Raw genomic sequence first — 21514 nt, 5'->3', positions numbered from 1 at the left:
AATCGTTCCACAGACGATGCCATATCTCACCTGCTCCACACATCCCTGAGTCACCTGGGCACTGGCAGAGGTAATTATGTTAGGATGCTGTTCGTGGACTACAGTTCAGCATTCAACACAATAATTCCCTCTAAGCCTTTTACCAAGTTGACGGATCTAGGACTCAGCTCATCACTGTGTCAGTGGATCCTCAACTTCCTCACAGACAGACCCCAATCAGTGAGGGTGGGAAAACAAGTCTCCCCCTCCATCTCACTCAGCACTGGAGCGCCTCAGGGCCCCCTGCTGTACTCACTATACACTTATGACTGTGTAGCCACATCAGACACCACCTCCATTGTCAAGTTTGCTGACGACACTGCTGTTGTGGGCCTGATCTCCGACAACATCGAGACGGCCTACCTGGAGGAGATTAGGAACCTGGAGACCTGGTGCCAGGAGAATAACCTCCTCCTAAACATCAGCAAGACTAAGGAGCTGATCGTGGACTTCACTACAAAGCAGGCGTGGAATTACAAACCCCTCATCATCAGTGGCACGCCAGTGGAGAGAGTGGACAGTTTCCGATACCTGGGTGTCCACATCACTCAGGACCTGTCATGGTCCTGCCACATCAACTCCCTGGTTAAGAAAGCCCGTCAGCGTCTCTTCTTCCTCAGAAGACTTAGAGACTTCCATCTGCCACTGAAGGTGCTCAAGAACTTTTACTCCTGCACCATCGAGAGCGTCCTGACGGCAAACATCTGCACCTGGTTTGGGAACAGCACCAAGCAGGACAGACGAGATCTGCAAAGAGTGGTGCGCTCAGCCGAACGCATCATTCAATCAGAGCTCCCTGACCTGCTGTCCATCTACACCAAGCGGTGCAAGTCCAAAGCTAGGAAGATTATGATGGACCTCTCCCATCCCAACAATGGACTCTTCTCACTGTTGAGGTCTGGGAAGCGCTTCCGCTCCCTTAAGGCCAAAACAGAGAGAATGAGGAGGAGCTTCTTCCACCAGGCTATTCGGGCCCTGAACCAGGTGTAGGACTGGACTCTCCCACACACGTCACTATAAGACTGGACTCTCACACACATCACAACACGCACCACCACACATTTCCTATAATTCCTATAATTTATAATCTTTATAATCTTTATAATCTTTATAATCTCTTCTGCTATTTGCACATTATTTACTGTAAATTCCTAAGTTAATTTGTAAATTTTGTAGTAACCTGTAAATTGTAAATATTGTAAAACTTTTCTTCTGTCATTTAATGGTCGGGCATTGTACAGCTACAAGCATTTCACCCCCATGTCATACTGTGTATGGTTGTGTGTGTGTGACAAATAAAATTTGAATTTGAATTTGAATTTGACTGTACAGGAGCACATTGGCATGGGTTGAAAATCTTTCTTCGTAGGCTCTCTGTAGGCAAACTACTAAAATGGGCACAGCTGTGGTGCCATAAAAGAATCATTAAGTGTGTCTTAAGTTGAATTAATCATATAGGTCTTTTAGGACATTTTTTTACACATTTTTTACACATTTTACACAAAGGTTTCCTTTGGACTATGTTGATGTACCCTGTAGAAAAGACAATTCTACTACTAGGTTTACAGCTCAGACTCTGATTTCTTTCTTTGAGCAGTTTTGTTTTTTCTCAGTTGCACGAGGCACATTCGGTTCTACTGTATTCTATTCTTACCTTAAAATTTGGAACCAATTTTAAGTCTATCACAGTATTTTAGTTGCCTGAACTGCTTTTTAAATGGTATCAACCTGACACAGATAGTGAGTCTGGCTTCTCTTTTATCTTCTGTGTATAGCATGTCAGTGCTGAATATATAAATAAATATAAAACAATCACCTGATAAAAGCATGAATATCAATTTGGCTACACGTGTAACTGTACTGCATCATTTTTCTGCCTCGAATGTTACTGTCAGTGATAGTGCACATATCATCTATCAGCTAGCTGCCACACAACCAGAACATTGTTGAATCCTGACTCTTCTACCAAACCTTTAATGTGTGGCGTTTGCATGTTCTGTCTGTGTTAAGGTTGGTTCCCTCTGACATCTTAGACAACCTCCCACAGTCCAAAGACATTCGAGTGTGACAAACCAGAAACCCGGTGAACTACATGCAGAAATTTTCATTGCATCTTTGAAAAGACACGTAAAACACAGAGTCATACCTAAGTCATTTGAATTTCCTCTGGTATTTGGTGGTTGGAAAAGAAATCAGTGTTTATATTCATCCATGTACAGTAGATGTGGTTTGCACATGTTTATAACCCCTTAAAAACCAAAGTCAACCTTAGACAGCTTTAAAATGTCTGCCTGGTTTCTTTAAAATCTCAAAGCATTTGGCTACACACTGGACTAACTAATTATTAATCACACAATTTTTATCGTCAGACAGACAAATGAGGTGATGGACATCCTTGCCTTGTCAGCTGTTCCACATTTTACAGTTTAGACACAGCTAAGCTCACCCTGGCTCTCTTTCTGTCTCTGCATCTCAAAGGTTAGCAGAGGGCTGCTGTGTTTGTCAGGCCAATCGATGGCCTGTCGCGCCCGGAAATGTGCTCAGTTATGTAGCGGAGTCAGCCTAGTGACCTCTTTGCGACGTGGTGAAAGATCATCACCAAGAAAGGGACCGCATGCGTGTGTGTGTGTGTGCGTTAAACATGGGTGGATATCTGTCAGAAGCAGGTGGGTATCACTTACTAACTCTGCATATAATCAATACATTTCAAAGCTATTATTCTGAAAAGTGCATGTGCGTGGTGCACTTATTAACAGCAAGGGAATCAAAGAGCTGGTGTGTGACAAAGAGGACTGGTGTCTAATTCAAGGTCAATAAGGCCTGTGTCACTCCTGCACTTTCACAGACGGGAGGGAGGAGGCATTATGTTCTTGTTGGTTACCAGAGCAAACACGACATCCCTGCTGGAGCTCATATCAATTTGTAATTCGACCCTCGGTCACATCAGAAAATGTCAGCACAGGTTGCTTGTGCAAAACAACGCCGCATTTGTCCAGTGCTCCTATCGGTTATCCAATGCTGTGCCATTTAAATGTTTTGCCTTTGTCTGTTGTACACATTCACAGAAGTAAATATTCTTCTCTACGTTAAGTTTTAAGCTGCTCTATTATGTATTTCAGCCCATTAGTAATTCCATCAGCTGTTCTCTTTTAATTTAATTTCAGCATATGATCAGACAAAGCTACAGTGTGTCTTTTATTTTTCTCTTTAAGTGACCATCTTACTTAATTTGCTAACACCAGCAGTACCTTCTCCTCATGCCCGTACATATTTAACTCTATTAATCTAATCGTCTACTAATTGGTCAAGATAGCCTTTTCCCTAATGATTTTTATCATGGGGTAATTAATGAGCGTGGTAAAGCTGAAATCACAGTGTCTTGTTAAAATGGCTTGATTGACACATTGTTTCTGGGGTGCCATTTTTCACTTTGTAGCATGCTTCATTCGAGCTACTTTAGGTAAATAACTGTTTAAAATTGATACTATTTTTAACAAGACTTTATGCGTCCTTCGCCTTTGAAAATATGCAATGACAAAATGCCAGTGAATGATAAATCTTTAATATAAAAATTGTACAAGAATTCTGATACAAATTACAAGAGGTATTTGGACAAAATATGAATAAAATTCCATTTACATCCCAAAACCCTTATGCATTTTATGCAAAAACCATAGACAGTTATGATACAGAAACAAATACAAGAAAGGCTTAAAAGAAAGAAAAAGAAGTCTCTTAAAAAGGATCTTTTTTTTTCCTTCTGTCTGTCTGCTAATGGGGAACACCTCTTTGGGTAACATACAGTATTCGTGAGGCTTCCAAATCACCACTTTAACACCAAAGTGACACAAGCTCCTTTGCTCTGTTTGTTCTTTGCAGTGCAACCATGTAGCCATGCAATGCTGTTGAGTGCCCGTGCTGCAACACGGGCTTCTTAAGACAGACACAAATGCATTAGATACACACACACACACACAAAAAAAAACCAAAAAAAACAAGTGAAAGTTAAAATCTAAGTTCACTAGCTCTTCAAGCTATTTATACTTTAAGACTGTAAAATATATTTGAAAATACAATGGACAACATTTTATGGATTTACAGCATTTTTTTTTGTTCAGGATAACTGACATTTCACAGGTTCCAGTTCAAATTAACGAGGGCATCCTTTTTAGAACATAAGACATGAGACTGAAGCATCTATACAAACCCACGTGTGTAATTTTTATCTAACTGCATATTTCTAATGACATCCTGTTAAATATTTTAACCTCACTTTGTTCCATAAGCTACATTAACTGAACAGGTTGCACGCGTTGTCACCGCTCGTTCTCTCAGCTCGCATCTTCTACTCTATCACTCTGTGACGTGAACACAATGGACAGCGATTAACGGGTCAGGCATTTCCGCCCTTTGCCATCCTTTTCATCCTCAGTGTGCTCGGTAGAATTGCAGAATAATTGATGACTGATGCTGCTCTTATCAAATATTTAAGATTCGCTCCAGCGGTCTGGGCCGATGAGCAATCTAAGTGATGTGTTCCTGCTGTCCCAAAGCATGGCCACTAGGTAGCACAGTGCACCCAGACCCATGTGGTTAAAGAACTAAGAAATTCAAAGACTGGATTTCTCTGAAGACAGAAAGGAGAGGAGAGCAGAGTGTACAGGAGAGGGGTGGATCGACTGCTCTCCAACAGGCAAAGAAGAAGAACCTAGCAACTTGTCCTGGGGAGTTTTTTTCTTTTGTCTTCAACTTTTTACCCTGCTTTGTTAAGTGACTGCTGCAAGGTCCAGCCTCACCACTTTTTAAACCCAGTTCCCTCTCCAGCATCCCGCACTTATCTGTTCAGCTGGGGACAGCACAGTCATTTGCATTTTTTTATTTCAGCCCTGTTTCATGACCCTTAAACCTCTGCTGACATAGCTGCAGCCATCCAAGACTCTGACAGAGCCTGAAGTAGTTAGTGGACGGTGTAGTAGGGGAACTTCTTCCTCTGATGTTCAGTTTTTTTTGGTATGTGAGACAGCTCTGCACTTGATGATTAAGAAATGGACAATATAGAGCAGAACCTAAGGAACATGTTTGTCTGAAGCTGAGGTTGGTGACAAGAGCACATTGTGATGTGTGATGATTCTACTGAATTCAAATCAATCTGTCAGCTTGCTGACCTCTTCAATAGACTTAAAAAAATAATGTTTTCAGGAGATTCATATTGTCTGTGTTAGACTTTATTCCAACTTGCATCAATAGTGTGTCATTTCTGCTGTGAGAATATGTTTCTATGCCCCTTTTTTGTCTTTCACTGGAGGTTAACAAGTCACCTAGGTCTTGTTGTGTTTCTGCGTGTGTGCCACTTTCATCTGTGTGTGTGTATGGTTGTGTGTTAGAGAGACAGCTGTCAGCAGGGTTCCTGGAGTAGCACTTTTTTATTTCTGGCAGAGTGAGGGCCGTGGGGATTGAATGAGTGAATGAGGCAGCAAGTGCCTCAGTGAAACCCACTCCTGGGAGAAGGCAGGGGTTCCTGTACTCAATTTTCCCTTCACTTGGGATAAACAGGCAATTACCCATCCCTTTTTCCTATGCCATGGCCGTCCACTGAACTTAAGCATACACTATTAGCGTGTGTCCCTGTAGGATCTGCGCTGTGGCGTGTAGAGGTGGTAAGTGAGTGGCGGATTGAAGAAATGGGTAAGGCGGTTGTTAAATGCCTGCGCTCTGACAGACAAAGAGAAAAACAGAGTGAGAGAAAGGAATTGAATTACCGGCGACCTTGACTAAGAATAAGCGTGCAAAGAAAATGATCAGATGAATTGAATTACACTTAAGCGAATGAGTCAAATTAAATTGTTCAAAGCACGCTCTTTCTTCTTTTTCTCCCGTCAGTGTCACAGTCTTGTCAGCAACCTTGGCGTCTGGCAGTGTAACGTAGTGACAAGTGAGTTATTAGACAGAAGAAGCAGGAATGGCGGGACGCCTCCAGGTAACAGAGAAACAGCACATTTTTAATGATCGTTTCTGTCATCCTTTCCTCCCTAGTCAGCCTCCCACCTCCGCAACCTTTCCATCAGACTCAGCTCTCTCTGTCTCGTGCTTTTTTATCTCTGAGAAGAGAGAACTAAAAACTGCATGTGTCATATGGGTGGAGTCTTAAAAAAGACATGAAATATTTCAATAGAATAGGTCATGTCTGTATTGCAAAATGGCCTAAGTATGAAATAAGTGGAACTGAGCACTGTTATGGATGTAAGGTGTTGTGAATACTGTACAGCACACCGCATAACACTGCATATTTTCCCACTGTGTGTAGCACCAGTCAAGTAAGAGTAGATCTCCTTGTACAGTAACACATGGCATTGCTAATACATTGAGAAATAAGTCAAACTGAGGAACGATCTCTACTTTTTTGTCTTTTTACAAAGAAAAATATAGCGGACAAAAAACATTTCTATGGAGATACATCACCCTCTAATAAATACCCCTTCCCTTGGCTACTTTGCCCAATTACTGGAAATAGTTGTACCGTAAGACACTCATGGACATGTTACAAATCGGTGCAACTAACAGCCAAAAAAACAAAACAAAACATGGCAACATTTTTATGCTCAGCAATGGAAACCAATGGCGCAATATCACAGCAAAATGTTTTAAGACTCAAGTGCATCATATCAATCAAACAGGGCATGATTTAAGTACAATGTCACACTGAAAGAGCTTCTTTTTTCTTTTTCTTTTTTTAGCAAACACTTATCTTTTGGTCACAGTTGAAGGACTATTTTCATTTTTCCTCTCCTTTTTTTTTTTTTTTTTTTAAATCTGTGGGACTGTATGTTCCATTAGGATGCTTTTTGTAAGAACAAACACCAGCTCTTGCACTGACTAACATGCTTTCTTCTACAGAAAGCAAGCGTTAAACCCCACATTGCTTCTTTTAAGGAAAGAGAGACTTTATCAATATTTACTCCCTTGTGTTTATGAAACAGCAGTTCATAATGATCAAACCTGGTTTTGTTTTGAAGTCACTTTTGTCACCTTCTGAATAAATGGTTCAGCAATGAGGGCAGATCTCAGGTTTTGTTCAGGGAGGCGAGATGTTTTCTGTCATCAAACTGGGTTTGACATTGAAACGCGTGCAAAAAGAAACTGGCACAAGTTGAATGTTGAAGGTACTGTCACTTCCATTGGCACCGCAGCCATCGATGACCCCAAACAACACCTAAAAGTCAGCATTGCAAAAAATCCTCATTATATTAATATTACACATCCCCTTGTATAGATGCAAAGTGCAAAAACTGAATTGGTATACTAAAGCTCATAAACATAACAGACAAAAAAAAAAATCAATAGAAATACAGAGAATGATATCAGTGTAGGAGCCTAAAAAAGCATGCCGGCAACCTCTGAATATCTAACAAGTAGATAAAACAAGTCACGTGATATTCATTTTTTTCCTTAGGACTCAGTTTAAAATGTGTCTTTGAAGCTAACATAAATGAGTCAAGCTAGTAAGATGCTACCGCTTTCTTGCCTATAGCTGGAAGTATTTTACTGGACTGTAACATAAAATCCCAAAAAGGGAGAAAAAAAAGAAGCAAACAACCATCAACACAACTCTTTTACACCAAAAGCCTTTTGGGACATTATTTACAAATGAAGCTATCATGCTTTTGTAAGGGGTTCATTTAAAAGCTATCATTACACAAATACAACGAGAACATTTTAAGTTTTTTTTTTCAATACTATCATATCTGAAGGCAAAGTCACAAATAAGAGTTTGAATGGATCCTTTGGAGATGGAAATAAACACAAAGTGGGAGAAGTTAGAAAGGAAAGGATGGAGGGGGCTTATGAAAACACAACTCTCCATGCTCTAGAGTGTTATCCTGTTCTTCCAAAGAAGGAAAAGTCAAAGGACACAATAATAAACTGTATTTAGAGTCAATTAATTTTATACATGGAGATAGAAATGTCTCGCAATGACGTTCAAAGGACGGTCATACAGGCATTTAGCTTGTATTTGATGGTCTTGGGCTGGGGTTAAAAGCTAATTTGAGGAGGAATAAGGATGAGGAATGAAGGGAGTAGCGGGCATTCTGACAGGAGGGCAGAGTGACAAGTCATTTCTTTAGTCTATTATTGTAGAGAAGGGCATATTTTTATGGAGGTTCGGGTTCTGAGAGTGTCGGTTGCGGCTGCGTACAGAGCTGAACACCATGTTGCAACCGGGGATTTTGCACTTGTGCATTTCGCGTAGGTGCACAGTCTTGTAGTGCACACGCAGGGTCCCTTTGTTGCTGTACATTTTGTGGCAGATGTTACAGAGGATCCCACTGTTGCTGCCATTACTGCCTCCAGAGGACGAAAGGAGGAATGGTGAGGAGGAAGGGTCCAACCCCTCACTTTGTCCATCTTTTAGTTCTCTCATCTCATCCCGATATGCCCCATCAGCCCGCCCGATGGCACGCTGGGAGAAGTCCTCTCCCTCGCTGTTGCCCTCATCCTCTTCTCCCTCTTCCTCCAGATCATCCAATAGGATGCCTTCATCGCTTCCCTCATCTGACTCGTGTGAGGAGTGGATGCTGCTGCTCGATTGAACGCTGGATGTGGTACTCAGGTCCAAAACCATGTAGTCGTCTGGCTGGCTCCGAGAGAAGCCATTGGTGTGGTGGTTTCGAAAGTCTTGGTTGAGAGGATGGTGAGGATGATCATTACTCATGGGGGAATAGGGAATGTGGTTCAGCCCGGCAGGCCCGAGACTGGCACCTCCGAGGCCCATGCCGGCCATGGGGTCCAAGCCCATGTAGTGTCCAGCGTAGATCTTGGCCAGTAACTCAGCTCGCAGGTCCTTGGGCAGTGGCGTGAGTTGGGGGTCCAGGACAATGTCGTCCAGCTCTTTGGTCAGCAGTTTGCGGTGCAGGTTGATGTTGGAGCTGTGCCTAATGTGCAGGGGGACAATTAGAGATATAACTCAGAATGCTGCCAGTATATCAATAATGTAGATTACATCTCAAATAGAAATAGGAACACAGTTGAAATACACGCATTTGTATTTACAGTCATATATTTTAGATACAAGTTATTTTACTTCTGTGAAATGGTGCCAAGCTTAGAAGATTCAATATCTTTGGAAGCACTCTGTCTGTAATTATTGTTTCTGTCAGGAAAGGTACAAAAAAAGGCCCGCACACAGACAGAAATCCATCCGATAGCTCTCCACTGAAAAAGTGTACTAACATAGCAATGAGAGAGAGCATCCTGCTAGTGTTTACCACTGTCAGCATGTCTGCACTGCACAGCCCTCAAATCCAATAGAGTCTGACTCAATTAAATACTCCACCATATTGAATGGGAGTTTATCAATTGATTCGAGCTGTGGTAATGTGATAATCGAGGGGAACTGGATAGCATATTAGCACTAGGCCCTGACAGGATTATCGCATTCGTTCCCTATTGGAGGTGGCTTAATCGAGCACCTCAATGAACATGTCTTTATGTAGCCTTGGATTTAATTAAGATGGGCATTTTTTCCAAAAACAAGGTGCTACAGCTCATGAAGGAAACCAAGTAACAAGTGCCATGCTTAAGCCAGGATACAATTAGTGGGGATTTCAGTTAGCACACAAGGCCATGCTAGAGGATGCAAAGTGAAATGGGCTTGAAAATCAAATGTATTCCCTTTATTCTATTTATTCCCTTTAAGCTCGTATTTCACAGTTGCAAAGTGACACCATGAGAAAGGGGACCAACAGCACACACGTCACAATAAAACTGTGTAACACAGAAAAGAAATTTAAGGACCCAATTACCAGTGCCATAATATAGCATACACACGGCCTCTCTTCTCACATCAGGCCAACAATTAATTAAAATAAAAATATGCAATCACTCAGTGCCTTTAATGTGAAGGGTTTCCATGCAGGGAGGGCACATGTGTGTAAAACAACACAAAAATTGAAAAGAAAAGGGAAAAAAAAGGTCGTCCTTAGCAGGACGGGCGAAAATGGAGTCACAATGGATAGTAGAGCTTACCAGCAGTGGCAGGGTTGATGCAGTCAAAAAGGGTCCCTTTCCTTTAATTATTTACTTCCCTATCCGACATTGTCCTGCAAGAGGTAAAAATACATTCATTTGAGGGACCCTTTTCTGTGAACCAAGCAACCAGGAGCCCGTCCACTCGAGCATCGTCAGCATTGTGGAGAGCGTGGCAAATCGATTGGCTGTGGCTCTCACTGTGTGTGTGTGTGTGTGTGACCATGTGTGTCTTTGCACGTTCCTATCTCTGTTTGTGCGTGTGGAAAAACAGAAAATATATTCCGTTTTCCACGTCCTGCAATCAAAAAGATTTTATACATCCCTTGTTCTTTTTTTTAATCCTTTGAATATGCAGTTGGCGTTTAACTAATGGCTGAAATACGGCCGTCGTGATTCAGTGTCTGCGTCTCTAAAACGCATGTGTGGATGTTTGTCTGTGAGAGACCACAGTGTTTCTGCGTACAGCAAAAAAATAAATAAAAAATGCTGTAATCAGTGATCAGTGTAATCGGGAAAAAGGCCACAGTTTGTGCAAGGGTGCCAACCAACACTGAGATGTGACGAGGGGCCACACAGATTTGCTCTGTTAAGCCTGAGGTTAAGAATGCTGTTGATGATGCTCAGGTAGGCAGGTCCTTTGCAACATGTCTCCATCTGTATTACAACACCTTCTCACTGCTAATAAGCTCTAAATTAACCATGGCTATCTAGTCATACATGCAGTAAGTAGACTGCAAAATTAGCTACACCAAATCTCTTTAAAGCTATAGCAGTTAAATGAAAAATATTGACAATTACCACTAGAATCTTATCCATTTTACTGAAATCCTCAAATAAATTAAACTGTTACTTTGGGTCATTTGTAACCATTTACAAAATTACAAGAACTGTAGAGGAGAAAAAGAGCCAAGTTCATCTTCATTATTATTTAACCCTTTTGTTTGCAGTGCCTCCTTGCCCTAAATACTCAACATAAGTCAGCTGAATCCACACACAGTGGACATAATGCCCTCATCCCTTCATTTATCAGATTTAGACTTTCTGCCCCATTTCCCACTCCCCTCCGTCCCTCCACCTCCATCACTCCTCTTCACTGTGCTCTATTTTTCCTCCCCCAAAACCAACTCCTCAGTTCCCTCCTTCCTCCATCTCCACCTCCCTGTTGGCCAGTAATGCGGCTTGCAAACCAATTTGACAGTCTCATCTTCGCCCAAAAGACGGGGGAGGCCTCCAGAGAGCCCATTTTTGACTGTGCAGAGGAGGCAGAGTGAGAGTGTGCCTGTCCCAATCGGCGTTAATCATCTTTAGGTTCATCTGATGGCCCTTGCCCTTGCTTTTGTGTCAGCGCTTATGTGTGTATATACACGTGTGTATGTTTGTCTAAATGACTCATAATGTGTAAATGAGATAGAAGGCTGAGTGGTATTAAACTGGCACCAGTGGTTCTTTGTCTTTCCTGTCATTTGGGGTACATTATGAGGTTTTGGGTGTAAGTGGGAGGACAAGAGTTTTAGTAACATTTATCACTCTCTGTCACTGTTATAGCTCCAGCCTCTCGAACGGCGCAAGCTGCACACAATGATTTTGAGTACTCCTGAAGAAATGAGTGAGTGGAAATTAAATATGCATTTGATACCAGATAAAAACAACAATTTATTGTACATGTTCATGTTTCAGCTTGAAATCGCTTGCAGTTTTAGAACTCGTTCTGATGATGACAGTCAGCTTGCATGGGCGTCTCTGTGTTATTCATCTAAGAATAAAATAATTTCCCTTTATTCTCCTCAAAATGAATCACAATTAAGCTGTCAGTATAAACCAAGGGGATGTAATGCTTGAAGCTTTTTATTCAGCAGATAGTTTAATGTAAGTGGCTTTTGCTAACATATTCTCTCTATTAGCAGCATGCCCTTTGTTTAAAAGGAGACAAACAGAGAGCTGATTGTGGAGTGGAGGAGCCAGGCCCACATGCTGTGAGGGGACCAAGGGAAAAGGAGGGAGACAGAGAGAGGAAGAAGAGGGGAGGAAAGAAACTCTCCAACATAATTAACCTTCACTCTCTCCATTTGCAGTGGCCCATGCAGGGACCATGTGCTGCGCATGGTTGCACCATGGGAATGCGAACGAGGGAGATCACCTGCTTGCTGCAGCGACAAAGAAGGAGCAGGTTAAAATGTTTCAGGTGAAGGTTTAAAATAAAACTAGCGTGGGCTGATTTTTATTTAAAAAAAGAAAAAAGAAAGGTACGGCAATCTTGTCACCAGATAAAAATGATGATTAAAAAGGCTAATAATGGTGATGATTACTGGTACCTGCCTTTCAAGCAGTTAATTATGCAGCTTCTTCAACACTTGTGCCGACGCTGCTCACTCCCCACAATAAATATGCAATCATTTACCCCCGTGCAGCAGGCAGCCAGGAGGCTGAGGGAAAACACCCCGCTTTAAAATCACTCTCGCACACGCATATGCACACACGCACTGCATATTGCTCTGTTTAACACTTAAAAACACACACATTACATGCTTGCTCAAGGACACTTTAAATGATCCTGTTCAATATGTATGTACAGCATCCACGAGCAGGGATGTTTTCATGTGGATTTGTATGTCTCGCTGTTTATTCCACATTGCCTGAACACCAGTGATATGTTTTTATGTGGTGGTGCATTCGCATTGAATCCTGCTCTGAGTGTCATCGACTCTGCAGATCAAATGACCTCACCTCTGTTTTCTTCTTTACTTTGATGCACAAGCTTTTGATACTGGTGTCTGATGCTGCGTTTACGCGCATGTGGCTTTTCACTCGGTGAGTGGACTTATCAGAGATGCAGAGGACTTTCCTGTTGCTGTATCATGTCGTAATCTCTGCTGTAAAGCAATAAATAAATAACCACTGCTTATTTTTCGCAGTGGGTTAAGTATTGTTTTAGCAAGTCTAACGCGAGCCACCCGAAAGAGCTGCTTATTAATTGTTATTACCGATTGTGTCTGCATAAAAAAAATTAAAAAATCTAATTAGGAGAACGAATGTAGTTTGACTTATTAAATTTACTAGTAATAAATGTTTGAGATATTATTTTGAGCAAATACATTTGTACGTGCAGTTTCTTAATCTTATCAGAGCAAATGCTCTGATGAAAACAGCTAAATTATATTCCCGTTTTATTGCTACCATTAAACTCAAACATACATTATGTCATTAAAGGATTACCCAGGGACAGATCTGATGAGAGCACGGCTTGTGTATTGACTCGTCTCAAAGCTCAAGGATTTCTCGAGCTATGCGGTGCTCTTCTGTCTGTTGTTTTATTCCCTGTTTGAACCTGCGGCAAAGTAATTCGCCCCACATGCTATCAGGAAAAATATGGAAATAATAGTGTATTACACATCTACAGCTGTACTGTGCACCCTTGGCTTAGATGCACTATTTTTACTTAGTCCTTGCTGCAAATGATCTCTGTCGTATATATGTATGTGTTGGAATGACATTTACTGTATATGTTGGTGTCAAACTGTTTCACACACACATGCACACATTCATTCTGACACAGGAAGAGGGAAGAGTTCACATATAGATGCTATCTTTTCTTTGTGAAGTCATCTTTGAGCTTGTTATAGCACCAAATTCAACCCAGGTTTTTGTATCAAACTGTGTATTTGTGAAAAGACACCTTCCCCACACAAGCGTTCCTCCTGTTTTTTTCATTATTCTCCTCACTGTTGTCACCTCATTTACTTCACAGAAGTCTGTCGTCTGCTGTCAAAACTATTATGTGGTTGTGTCAACAAATTCCAGTATGAAGGGATTCAATTACATAATTGACCAAAAAACAACTAAACAAAAACAAAAAAAAAAAAATCTGGGCAATATCTGCAGGTTATCAGTGGCACGGTTTCTTTTTTGCTTACTTCTGTGACATCTGTTTAAAATCAGAGCACTTTCTTGTGTTAGATTCCACTAATAAAAGGTCTGTGAAGTTTTATTTCAGCTTTTGAAAGTTCAGATAAATTACTTGGTTGTTTTTGTCATACACTTTGCATCATTAAGTGGTTAAATACTTAGATGTAATATGTATCAGAGCAAATACTTTTCTTTTTATCTATTTGTATATTCCCTTATGTGTGCAAGAGAGTGTGAACGTGTGAAAGTGCAAATGCTGCACAGCAGAACAGCCCTGCCTTGGGCAGGAGAAGGGAGCTAACGCACTCACTGGTGGCAGTGCACCACACCGAGGCAACGCATGTTACGATAACACGTTCTGTCATCTCGTTGCTGTCTGCACAGCTGCATCAGGTAAGCAGCAGGTTTGCACCTTTGCGGACGCTAACTTGCCTCTTGTTCTCCTGCCTCTGTTCTCCTCTCACACCTATTCTAATAGAGTCCCAGGATCTCTTGCCTTATTTACATGCTGCTAATTAACAAAAAGTGCTCAGAACAGATGCCACAGAAACAGCTTAGGGTAGAAAAGGAGGGGAGAGTTTGGTGGAGCGACAGAGCGAGTGATGAAGGGATTGTGTGAGAGAGACAAAACTGTGAGGAAAATCTAAAAGTCCCTCTGGAAAGAATGAATTTTACAATTGCAGTCAGCTTTACTTGTTGCGGATACTGGATAATAACGTTTTCCATCACTATCTCCATTGCAGAACAGAACGAGTAACCCTGGTATATATAGCAGATGGGTTTTTATCAAAGATACAGTATATGAAAGCATGCAACTGGTTAAGACTGAAAATGCTGGAGTTTTTTTAGAGTTGGAATTATATTTTAAGGGTCATTTTATACTTTATTTTGAATGAGTGCATAACTTGCCCAAGTGAATATAGTTGATTAGTTCACTGGCCAATTTTCAGTCACCAGAAATATGAATTCATGGACCGCTGATATTTATGTATAATGAAAATGATTTCAACCTGTATATAAAAGCCACTCGTTAAATTTAAAATTGAAAAGTTGTGGCAAAAAAGATTTCTATGTCTTTTCCTGGGAGCCATTCCTTAACCAGGACACTAGTGACGTTATGTACCTCCACCTGTCAGTGTTTCTACTGCATACATGCACAGTTCATGTGTGCCACTGATATGTGCTAACAAGCCCATGTGAGTAAAGCTAGCCTCACCTTTTAATGCGCTAATAAATGCAGTGGTTTGACAAACCGCTGTCTGTTAATGTATGCACCTTCATCTCCCGGTGACAAGGTGAAGTAGTGAGGGCAGGTAAACAACACACTGAAGCTGGAAGCTTGATAGGTAGTGTGTGTTTAAATGTCTGTGTATGTGTTCCTGCTTTTCTAAACTTTGACTTGACACTGAGCAGATGTTCACGAATCCATTTTAGTTTCAAGTTAGCGAACAGATGTTAAGTGGAGGCCAACGAGGATAATGTCATATAGTACTGAAATACTGCATCTTCACTCTCATTTCATGTTAACACGAAATGAAAATAAATATCTCTCACAACAACTGAACTACATTTTAAAACAATGTCTTTTTAATTAATACGGTTTGATCCTTATAAAACAAAACCTTAGACCTACTGTAGGTAATTATTAGATGATAAGAATCCAACCTACCTGTGATTGCCAATGTTAAAAAATATATAGTAACTTTTCAAAGTTGTGCCACTAACCTGTCTCTGCTCCGCCGGGAAGGGAAAGCAGCATTGCAGCCAGCCACAGTGCACACATGCATCTCTTTGAGGTGCACGTTCTTGTAGTGCAGTTTCATGCTATAGGAGCTCTTGAAGCTCTTCTTACAGACATAGCAGATCTTGGGGTCAGGACTTGAACATGGATCTTCCTCTGGTGATCGAGAAGAAAGGAATTTGGGTGGGCTGGAACCATAGCCCATCGAAGTGATGAAGCTCTCGTGAAGCGCAGCCATGCTTGCAGCAGTGGCAGCAGCCGCTGCCATGCCCCCATTATAGAAGCCATACTGGCCCATGCAGAACATGTCATAAGTTGGATCGCTGAGTTCTTCTTTGATCTTGATGGGAGGGTGATGAGGGGAGGGTGAGGAGTTGCCCTTTCCTTCCATTTCCTTTCTCAAATGAGCTTCCTCGCTACCCTCATCATCTTGTTCCTTTTCCAGTCTCCTTCCAACCCTGCTGTGCTTTTGCTGATCCTCCACATCCATCAGCTCATCACGGTAAAACATCTTTGAATCCGAGTTTTCAGACTCATTCTCAAAGTCTCTCTCGTGGTCCTGATCCTCAGAGGTAAAGCTGTCCATGCAGCGTAGATCAGCAGCTCCACCTCTGCTGTCACTACCATTTCCTTCGTGGCATTCATCTTCGCTTTGTCTCATCATTCCTCTCAGAGCTAAACCAGGGCTCATCTCATCCTGGGAAGGGGATTGCTGCCCGCTTCCACCACTGTGGTTCCCATTTCCACTAGCGCTGTTGTTGTTGCTATTACAATTTCCGTTAATTTTGACATTGTTGTGAAGAAGAGATGACTGGTGATGGTGGTGATTATGGTGCATGTTATCGTCGTCATCATCGTCTTTGTCGTCATATTCATCAGCCACATCAATGACTTCTTTCTCAATCTTTACTGGCATGCTTGATTTACGAGGTTTCTTTTTGGGCGTGGGGTCACTGCTGCCATTGGTGAGGTCGTGATTGGCACTAGGTGTTGGTAAACGGTGGGACATGGGTCCTGCATCTGACACATGAACATTATTATGAGAGGCCACAGCTGCAGCAGCCAGGATCTGCTGTTGCTGGTCCATCAGAGTAGTGCTGTTGGTAGTGGTGGGCATGATGGGGCTGGTGGGCAGTGACACTGGAGGACTAACAAGGTCTGCAGGGGACAGTAGTGTTCGGTAGAATGGGGGCACTGGTTGAACTGGCTGCACTGATTTCAAGGAGGGGAACACCAGTGGACTTTGCAGAGGCGACTGAAGCATAGGGTCTACAGGTGGAGTGGTGAAGCCCAGTGGTGGCCTTCCAGGGCTAGTGAGTGTGAAACCACCGTTCTTGGTGCTCGAGATGACAGGTGTGCCAGTGGTAGAATTGGCACGGATGAGGTCCTTGTCACGGTTATTGCGCAGCATGGGCATGTGCAACCGTGGATTGGGATTTGCACTGTGACGATTGCGGCTGCGTAGTGAGCTGAACACCATATTGCAGCCCTCGATGGTGCAACGGTGTTTAATCTTCAAGTGTACAGCATTATAATGTATCTTAAGTGTGCCTTTATCATAAAAGGTTTTTCCACAAGAGTTGCAGACAACGCGACCCTTGCGTGAGGTGGCTCCCATGCGGCGCATGCGATGCATCTTGGAGGAAAAGGAAGGATGGGTGATTGTTTTTGACTGCTCGTCCTTTATGAAATGGTGGTGGACCGGGTGGTCACTCAAGCTGTTAGGTTGCTGAGGTTGATTTTTGGACTGCTGTTGGCCCTGTGGCTGTTGCTGCTGAAGCTGTGTCTGCTGTTGCTGCTGTTGAGCCTGCTGGGTGGAAGGGGTTGGTGAGATGGGAGATGCCCGGTTGTTGGGCTCTGTCTTGGGTTCGGCGTTGTTGTTAATGGCTCCCAGCGCTCCACGACTAGGACTTGGACCTGTGCGGAATGGTGATAGGGACACTTCTGACTCGCTGGTTTCCACTTGTTCTCCTTGGTTTGGCAGACTGGGCTCCCGGAGCCGCAGACCAGATTGCTCCATTGGGAGGCCATTGGGGGGCAAGCCAAGCATGGGGGCAGAGACTGGGTTGATGTACTGGAAGGGCAACAGGAAGGCTAAGCTGTTGGGGATATTTTCAAAATGGTGGATGCTGGATGGGCTACTATTTTCCAGATGTGTAAGGAGCCCCGGGCTACGGGTCCTGTTGTTACTTTCAATGAATGTCCTTATCCCGGAGTCTGTCTTGGAAGAAGGAACTGTAACTGCCTGACCTTCCTTCTCCTGAATGGCCATCAGCTCCACAATGGACTTGGTCTCACCAAAGCGCAGGAACTGCTGGAGGGTGATGATCTCTTCTTCTCTGGACATGATGGTCCAGCGGTCCAGCACCTTGCCTGCAGCATCCTAGATGCCCCAGAAGAGACAAGAGAGAAGACAAAAATACTTTATTGATCGTGAATAATCAGTGTGGTCAAAGGAGAAGACAGAGCAAGGGTTAGTTTGTGAGAGCGAGCATTTCTGCTCATGAAATTCAGAGGCCCCTGGAGCGACAAGTAACTAACAGAGCTTTGTTGAAAATCTCCCTCCTCCACTGTCCCTCTTTTCCATATACTCTTCACATATTCATTTTTAAGAAGAAATCTTTCCTGAAAAATCTGCCCATTAATCACACTGTGATGAGAGTAACAAGTTCAATAACGTTTTAAGCAAACAAATCAAAAGCACTGAGGTGGGTCTTTTTAGCAAGTCTCTGTGACTCAAAGCATTGGAGGCATATTAATCTGAGAGAAAGAACTGAACTCTTGCAGGGACTCCCTCTGTACACAAACTACACCTAGGGATGTTTACAAAACTGTGGGAGCCAGAAAGAAAAAAAAAGAAAAGAAGAAATAATAGAATAATTAATGCAACTCACTACCATACTGTAGTTCACATGCAATTTTCTTAGTGCTTTCTCTATCTCCAAGGCAATGAAATGCTTGAGGGAAGACACTATGCATTTAAGGAATGGGTTTGGATGCTCAAATAAAAGAGGTAAAAACTCGTGTTTCTTCAAGGTACTTGATGATGCCTTGATAGCAGCATTGAGATCGTGTTCCTATCATTGGGCAGTGTAGTTATTTATCATGTGTTTATACCAGACGTTTTAAATGTTGTGCAACCTACGGAACTATAAATGGAAATCTGATCAATATTTCAATGAGATTGGAGGAATACACAGCTTCTTTTACTTAAAATATTGAAGGTGAAATCCTGTGTAATAAATATCCATGTTGTTGTCAGTCTTTAACCAATTATTCATTTGACAATATCTCCCAATGAAAATGGCAAAAGTGTAAAATAACAATATTTAACAATAGATAAATTATTACATCCCATGTCATTTCCAGTTCTTGTGTTTTTAGAGGTCTGGGAATGATGAGAAACATGTTTCCATCCTAGGATACCAGAACCGCTCCAGTGGGAAATGGGCTTTACTCCAACTAGAGCACTTTGCTTGGCTAGTGTCTTTTGGAGATGTGCTATTAATGGCTGAACATTAATAAGAAACTCAGACTCGTTGCAAGTGTGCACACTGTCACATGTCAAAAGACGGTGAAGGACTTTGGAAGAAGAATCTTGTCAAATCTTGAAAATGAAAGTACGACCCTGTACTTTTGTCCTCTTCTGTGAACCGTTATGTCTTTCTGGTTTGAAGCACTAATGACAGCGTTCGTCACTTATGCCTCCTCTGCTGTTGTTCTAAAATGTGATATTTGTGTGAACAAGATGGAAATAGTCAGGTTGAAAGAAAGAGAAAGTGTAAATACTGCAGTTCACACACTGGTTCCTGAGGGACCAGGCGCAAGTGACATCAAGGGAGCAACACAAGTGATGACAATTAGTCACACTGAAATGGTAACATTTCTTTAGAGCTCCTAGCTGCTGGCATCTATAAAAGATAAATGGCAACTCTAGTGAGTAAAAAGCTGTAAAAACCAACATCACAAAGCACAAAGGGCCTGTAAGGAGAAAACAGAAGATAAATGTTTAAAGAGAGACAGCAAAAGAGAGAGAGAAAGAGCACGGGAGAGACACAGAGGAAGAAGAGCAAAAGCGCAGAGAAAATAAAAGTGTGAGTGGTTTCATATCATGCCCTCAGATATACTGTAGAAATAGATTCTTCTGAGACGAAACATCAATAGTCACTGGGGTATTTGTTGTTAAATATACATTAAAAAACACTTTACACTTTCATTCTGTGTGCGCTCTGGAGTTTTAGCCTGGAGGTATGACTTTAAATTCTAGCCTGGACACTATTATTTCGTACTGCATGGCCATCTGGGCATTAGTACTTCCATCTGATTTAATTGAAACAAAAAATGAAAGCAAATTAGAAAGTGAATCTTTAAATAGTTACACAACCAGGATGTTTCTTAAGTAATTGTAGTTCTAAGAAGTGCTGTGGTGTATTCATATTTCCTAGTGGCAAAAACTATATATGTTAATCTTTGTTATATGTTGAAACACATCAAGGTAACCTACAGTTACACCTCTGATTGCAGGCAGGAAATATTTTAAATGCCGTTTTAATGTTGGCTTAGTTTGAATGTTGCCTGTTTTGTGAGCAGTAAACAGCAAAAGAATATTTGCATTTTATGGATTACAGCCAGGCAATGTTTAATTAAATTAAATGAAAATGAAAATATCAGTTTCCTATTTTCTCCACTTTGATGTTCAATTCATGATTAAAATAAGATTCATGAGAATGATAAGTTAATAACAAGGAGGTAATTCTAATGGAAGTCTGATTAATAAATGCCAGGAAACAGTCTGAAGCTGTTAGCAATATCATTAAATAAAGCTGCTAAAATTTACAGGTTCATAAGCCTCAGTGGGTTACGATTTTCTGACCATCTCAATCATTGATTGAGTAAAACAGAACTTAGACATGGATTTAAGTCTCTGCTAGTCCAACCATGTGCATTCACTGCCCCACAAACAAAAGCCAAACACAATGACACAGGCCAAACTGCAACCCATTAGGGCCAGCCAGCTGTCAGAACAGGTCAGCAGTTCTGCTATGCACTGGACCCTGTCTGAGTGGAGGCTATCCAGGCCTTCCTCGTTCACTGGTCAATTGACTTTTGGAGGCCAGTCAACATGCGTTTGGGCTGGGTCAGCCTTGGTGCAGCGTCAACACAAATCCACAACTGGGATAAATCTGATGAGAAAAAGATGCACGAGGACACACTTGACTGAAGTTCACTTCATGTACGTGCAGCTATGTATCTTTAAGCCAAAAAAAAAAACATTCAACAAACGTTTTGTGTGTGTGTGTTTTAAAAAGCCACTGCAGATTGTAACTGATGAAAAAACATATTTTGCAAATATCACAGCAAAAAAAAATCCATTTGAACCAAAAATTTAACAATGACAATCAATGATTTTAATAAAAACAGATTTCCTATATTAAAACGAGCATCTAATGTGTGTGGACGCACGTTTGCAGACAACCACAGTCCCCTGTATTCCTCACTGCCGTAAGTGTCACAACTCCACTCCCCTGCATTAGCCCTCTGATGCTGTGAGAGAAACAAATATGCCATTAGAAGCACTTTTACAAGTAGGCACTCATCTTCCAATTAGCTTAATGTGGCCCTCTTCCCCCTATATTTTCCAGTCGTGCCCCACCTCTTCTTGTACACTCCCTCCAGTAAAATCTCATTAATCCACCCCTCCCCCATCTCCCCTAGTGCTATGACATATTAGTCTGTCATTATCCATCCCAGAGTCCTTTAAACAATGCAGCTAAACCTCTGTTTGCCAGGTTAATGACTATTAGC

At 41.8% G+C, this 21514-nt stretch overlaps 1 protein-coding gene across 7 annotated transcripts in view; it reads right to left on the bottom strand.

The window, feature by feature from the left end:
* Positions 1-6728: 6728 nt before the first annotated feature.
* The window catches only part of bnc2 (basonuclin zinc finger protein 2), a 174338-nt gene continuing 159552 nt past the window's right edge, over positions 6729-21514 (bottom strand). For 6 of the 7 annotated variants that reach the window (XM_085409718.1, XM_085409723.1, XM_085409720.1 and 3 more), the window contains 2 exons: positions 15694-18092; positions 6729-8969 (listed from right to left, as the gene is read on the bottom strand). In XM_085409718.1, the coding sequence (XP_085265844.1) occupies positions 8159-8969; positions 15694-18092 (3210 nt within the window). In that variant the 3' untranslated portion in view covers positions 6729-8158. Of the gene's footprint in view, positions 8970-10062; positions 10137-15693; positions 18093-21514 lie in introns of all 7 variants that reach the window. The other variant, XM_085409721.1, reaches the window with a different exon arrangement.

This window comes from Rhamphochromis longiceps, linkage group LG6 (assembly GCF_057381845.1).
Source record: "Rhamphochromis longiceps isolate RC_006_pf linkage group LG6, R_longiceps_female_GT1.1, whole genome shotgun sequence".
Taxonomy (NCBI): Eukaryota; Metazoa; Chordata; class Actinopteri; order Cichliformes; family Cichlidae; genus Rhamphochromis; species Rhamphochromis longiceps.
This window is presented reverse-complemented; position numbering and strand designations above follow the sequence as displayed.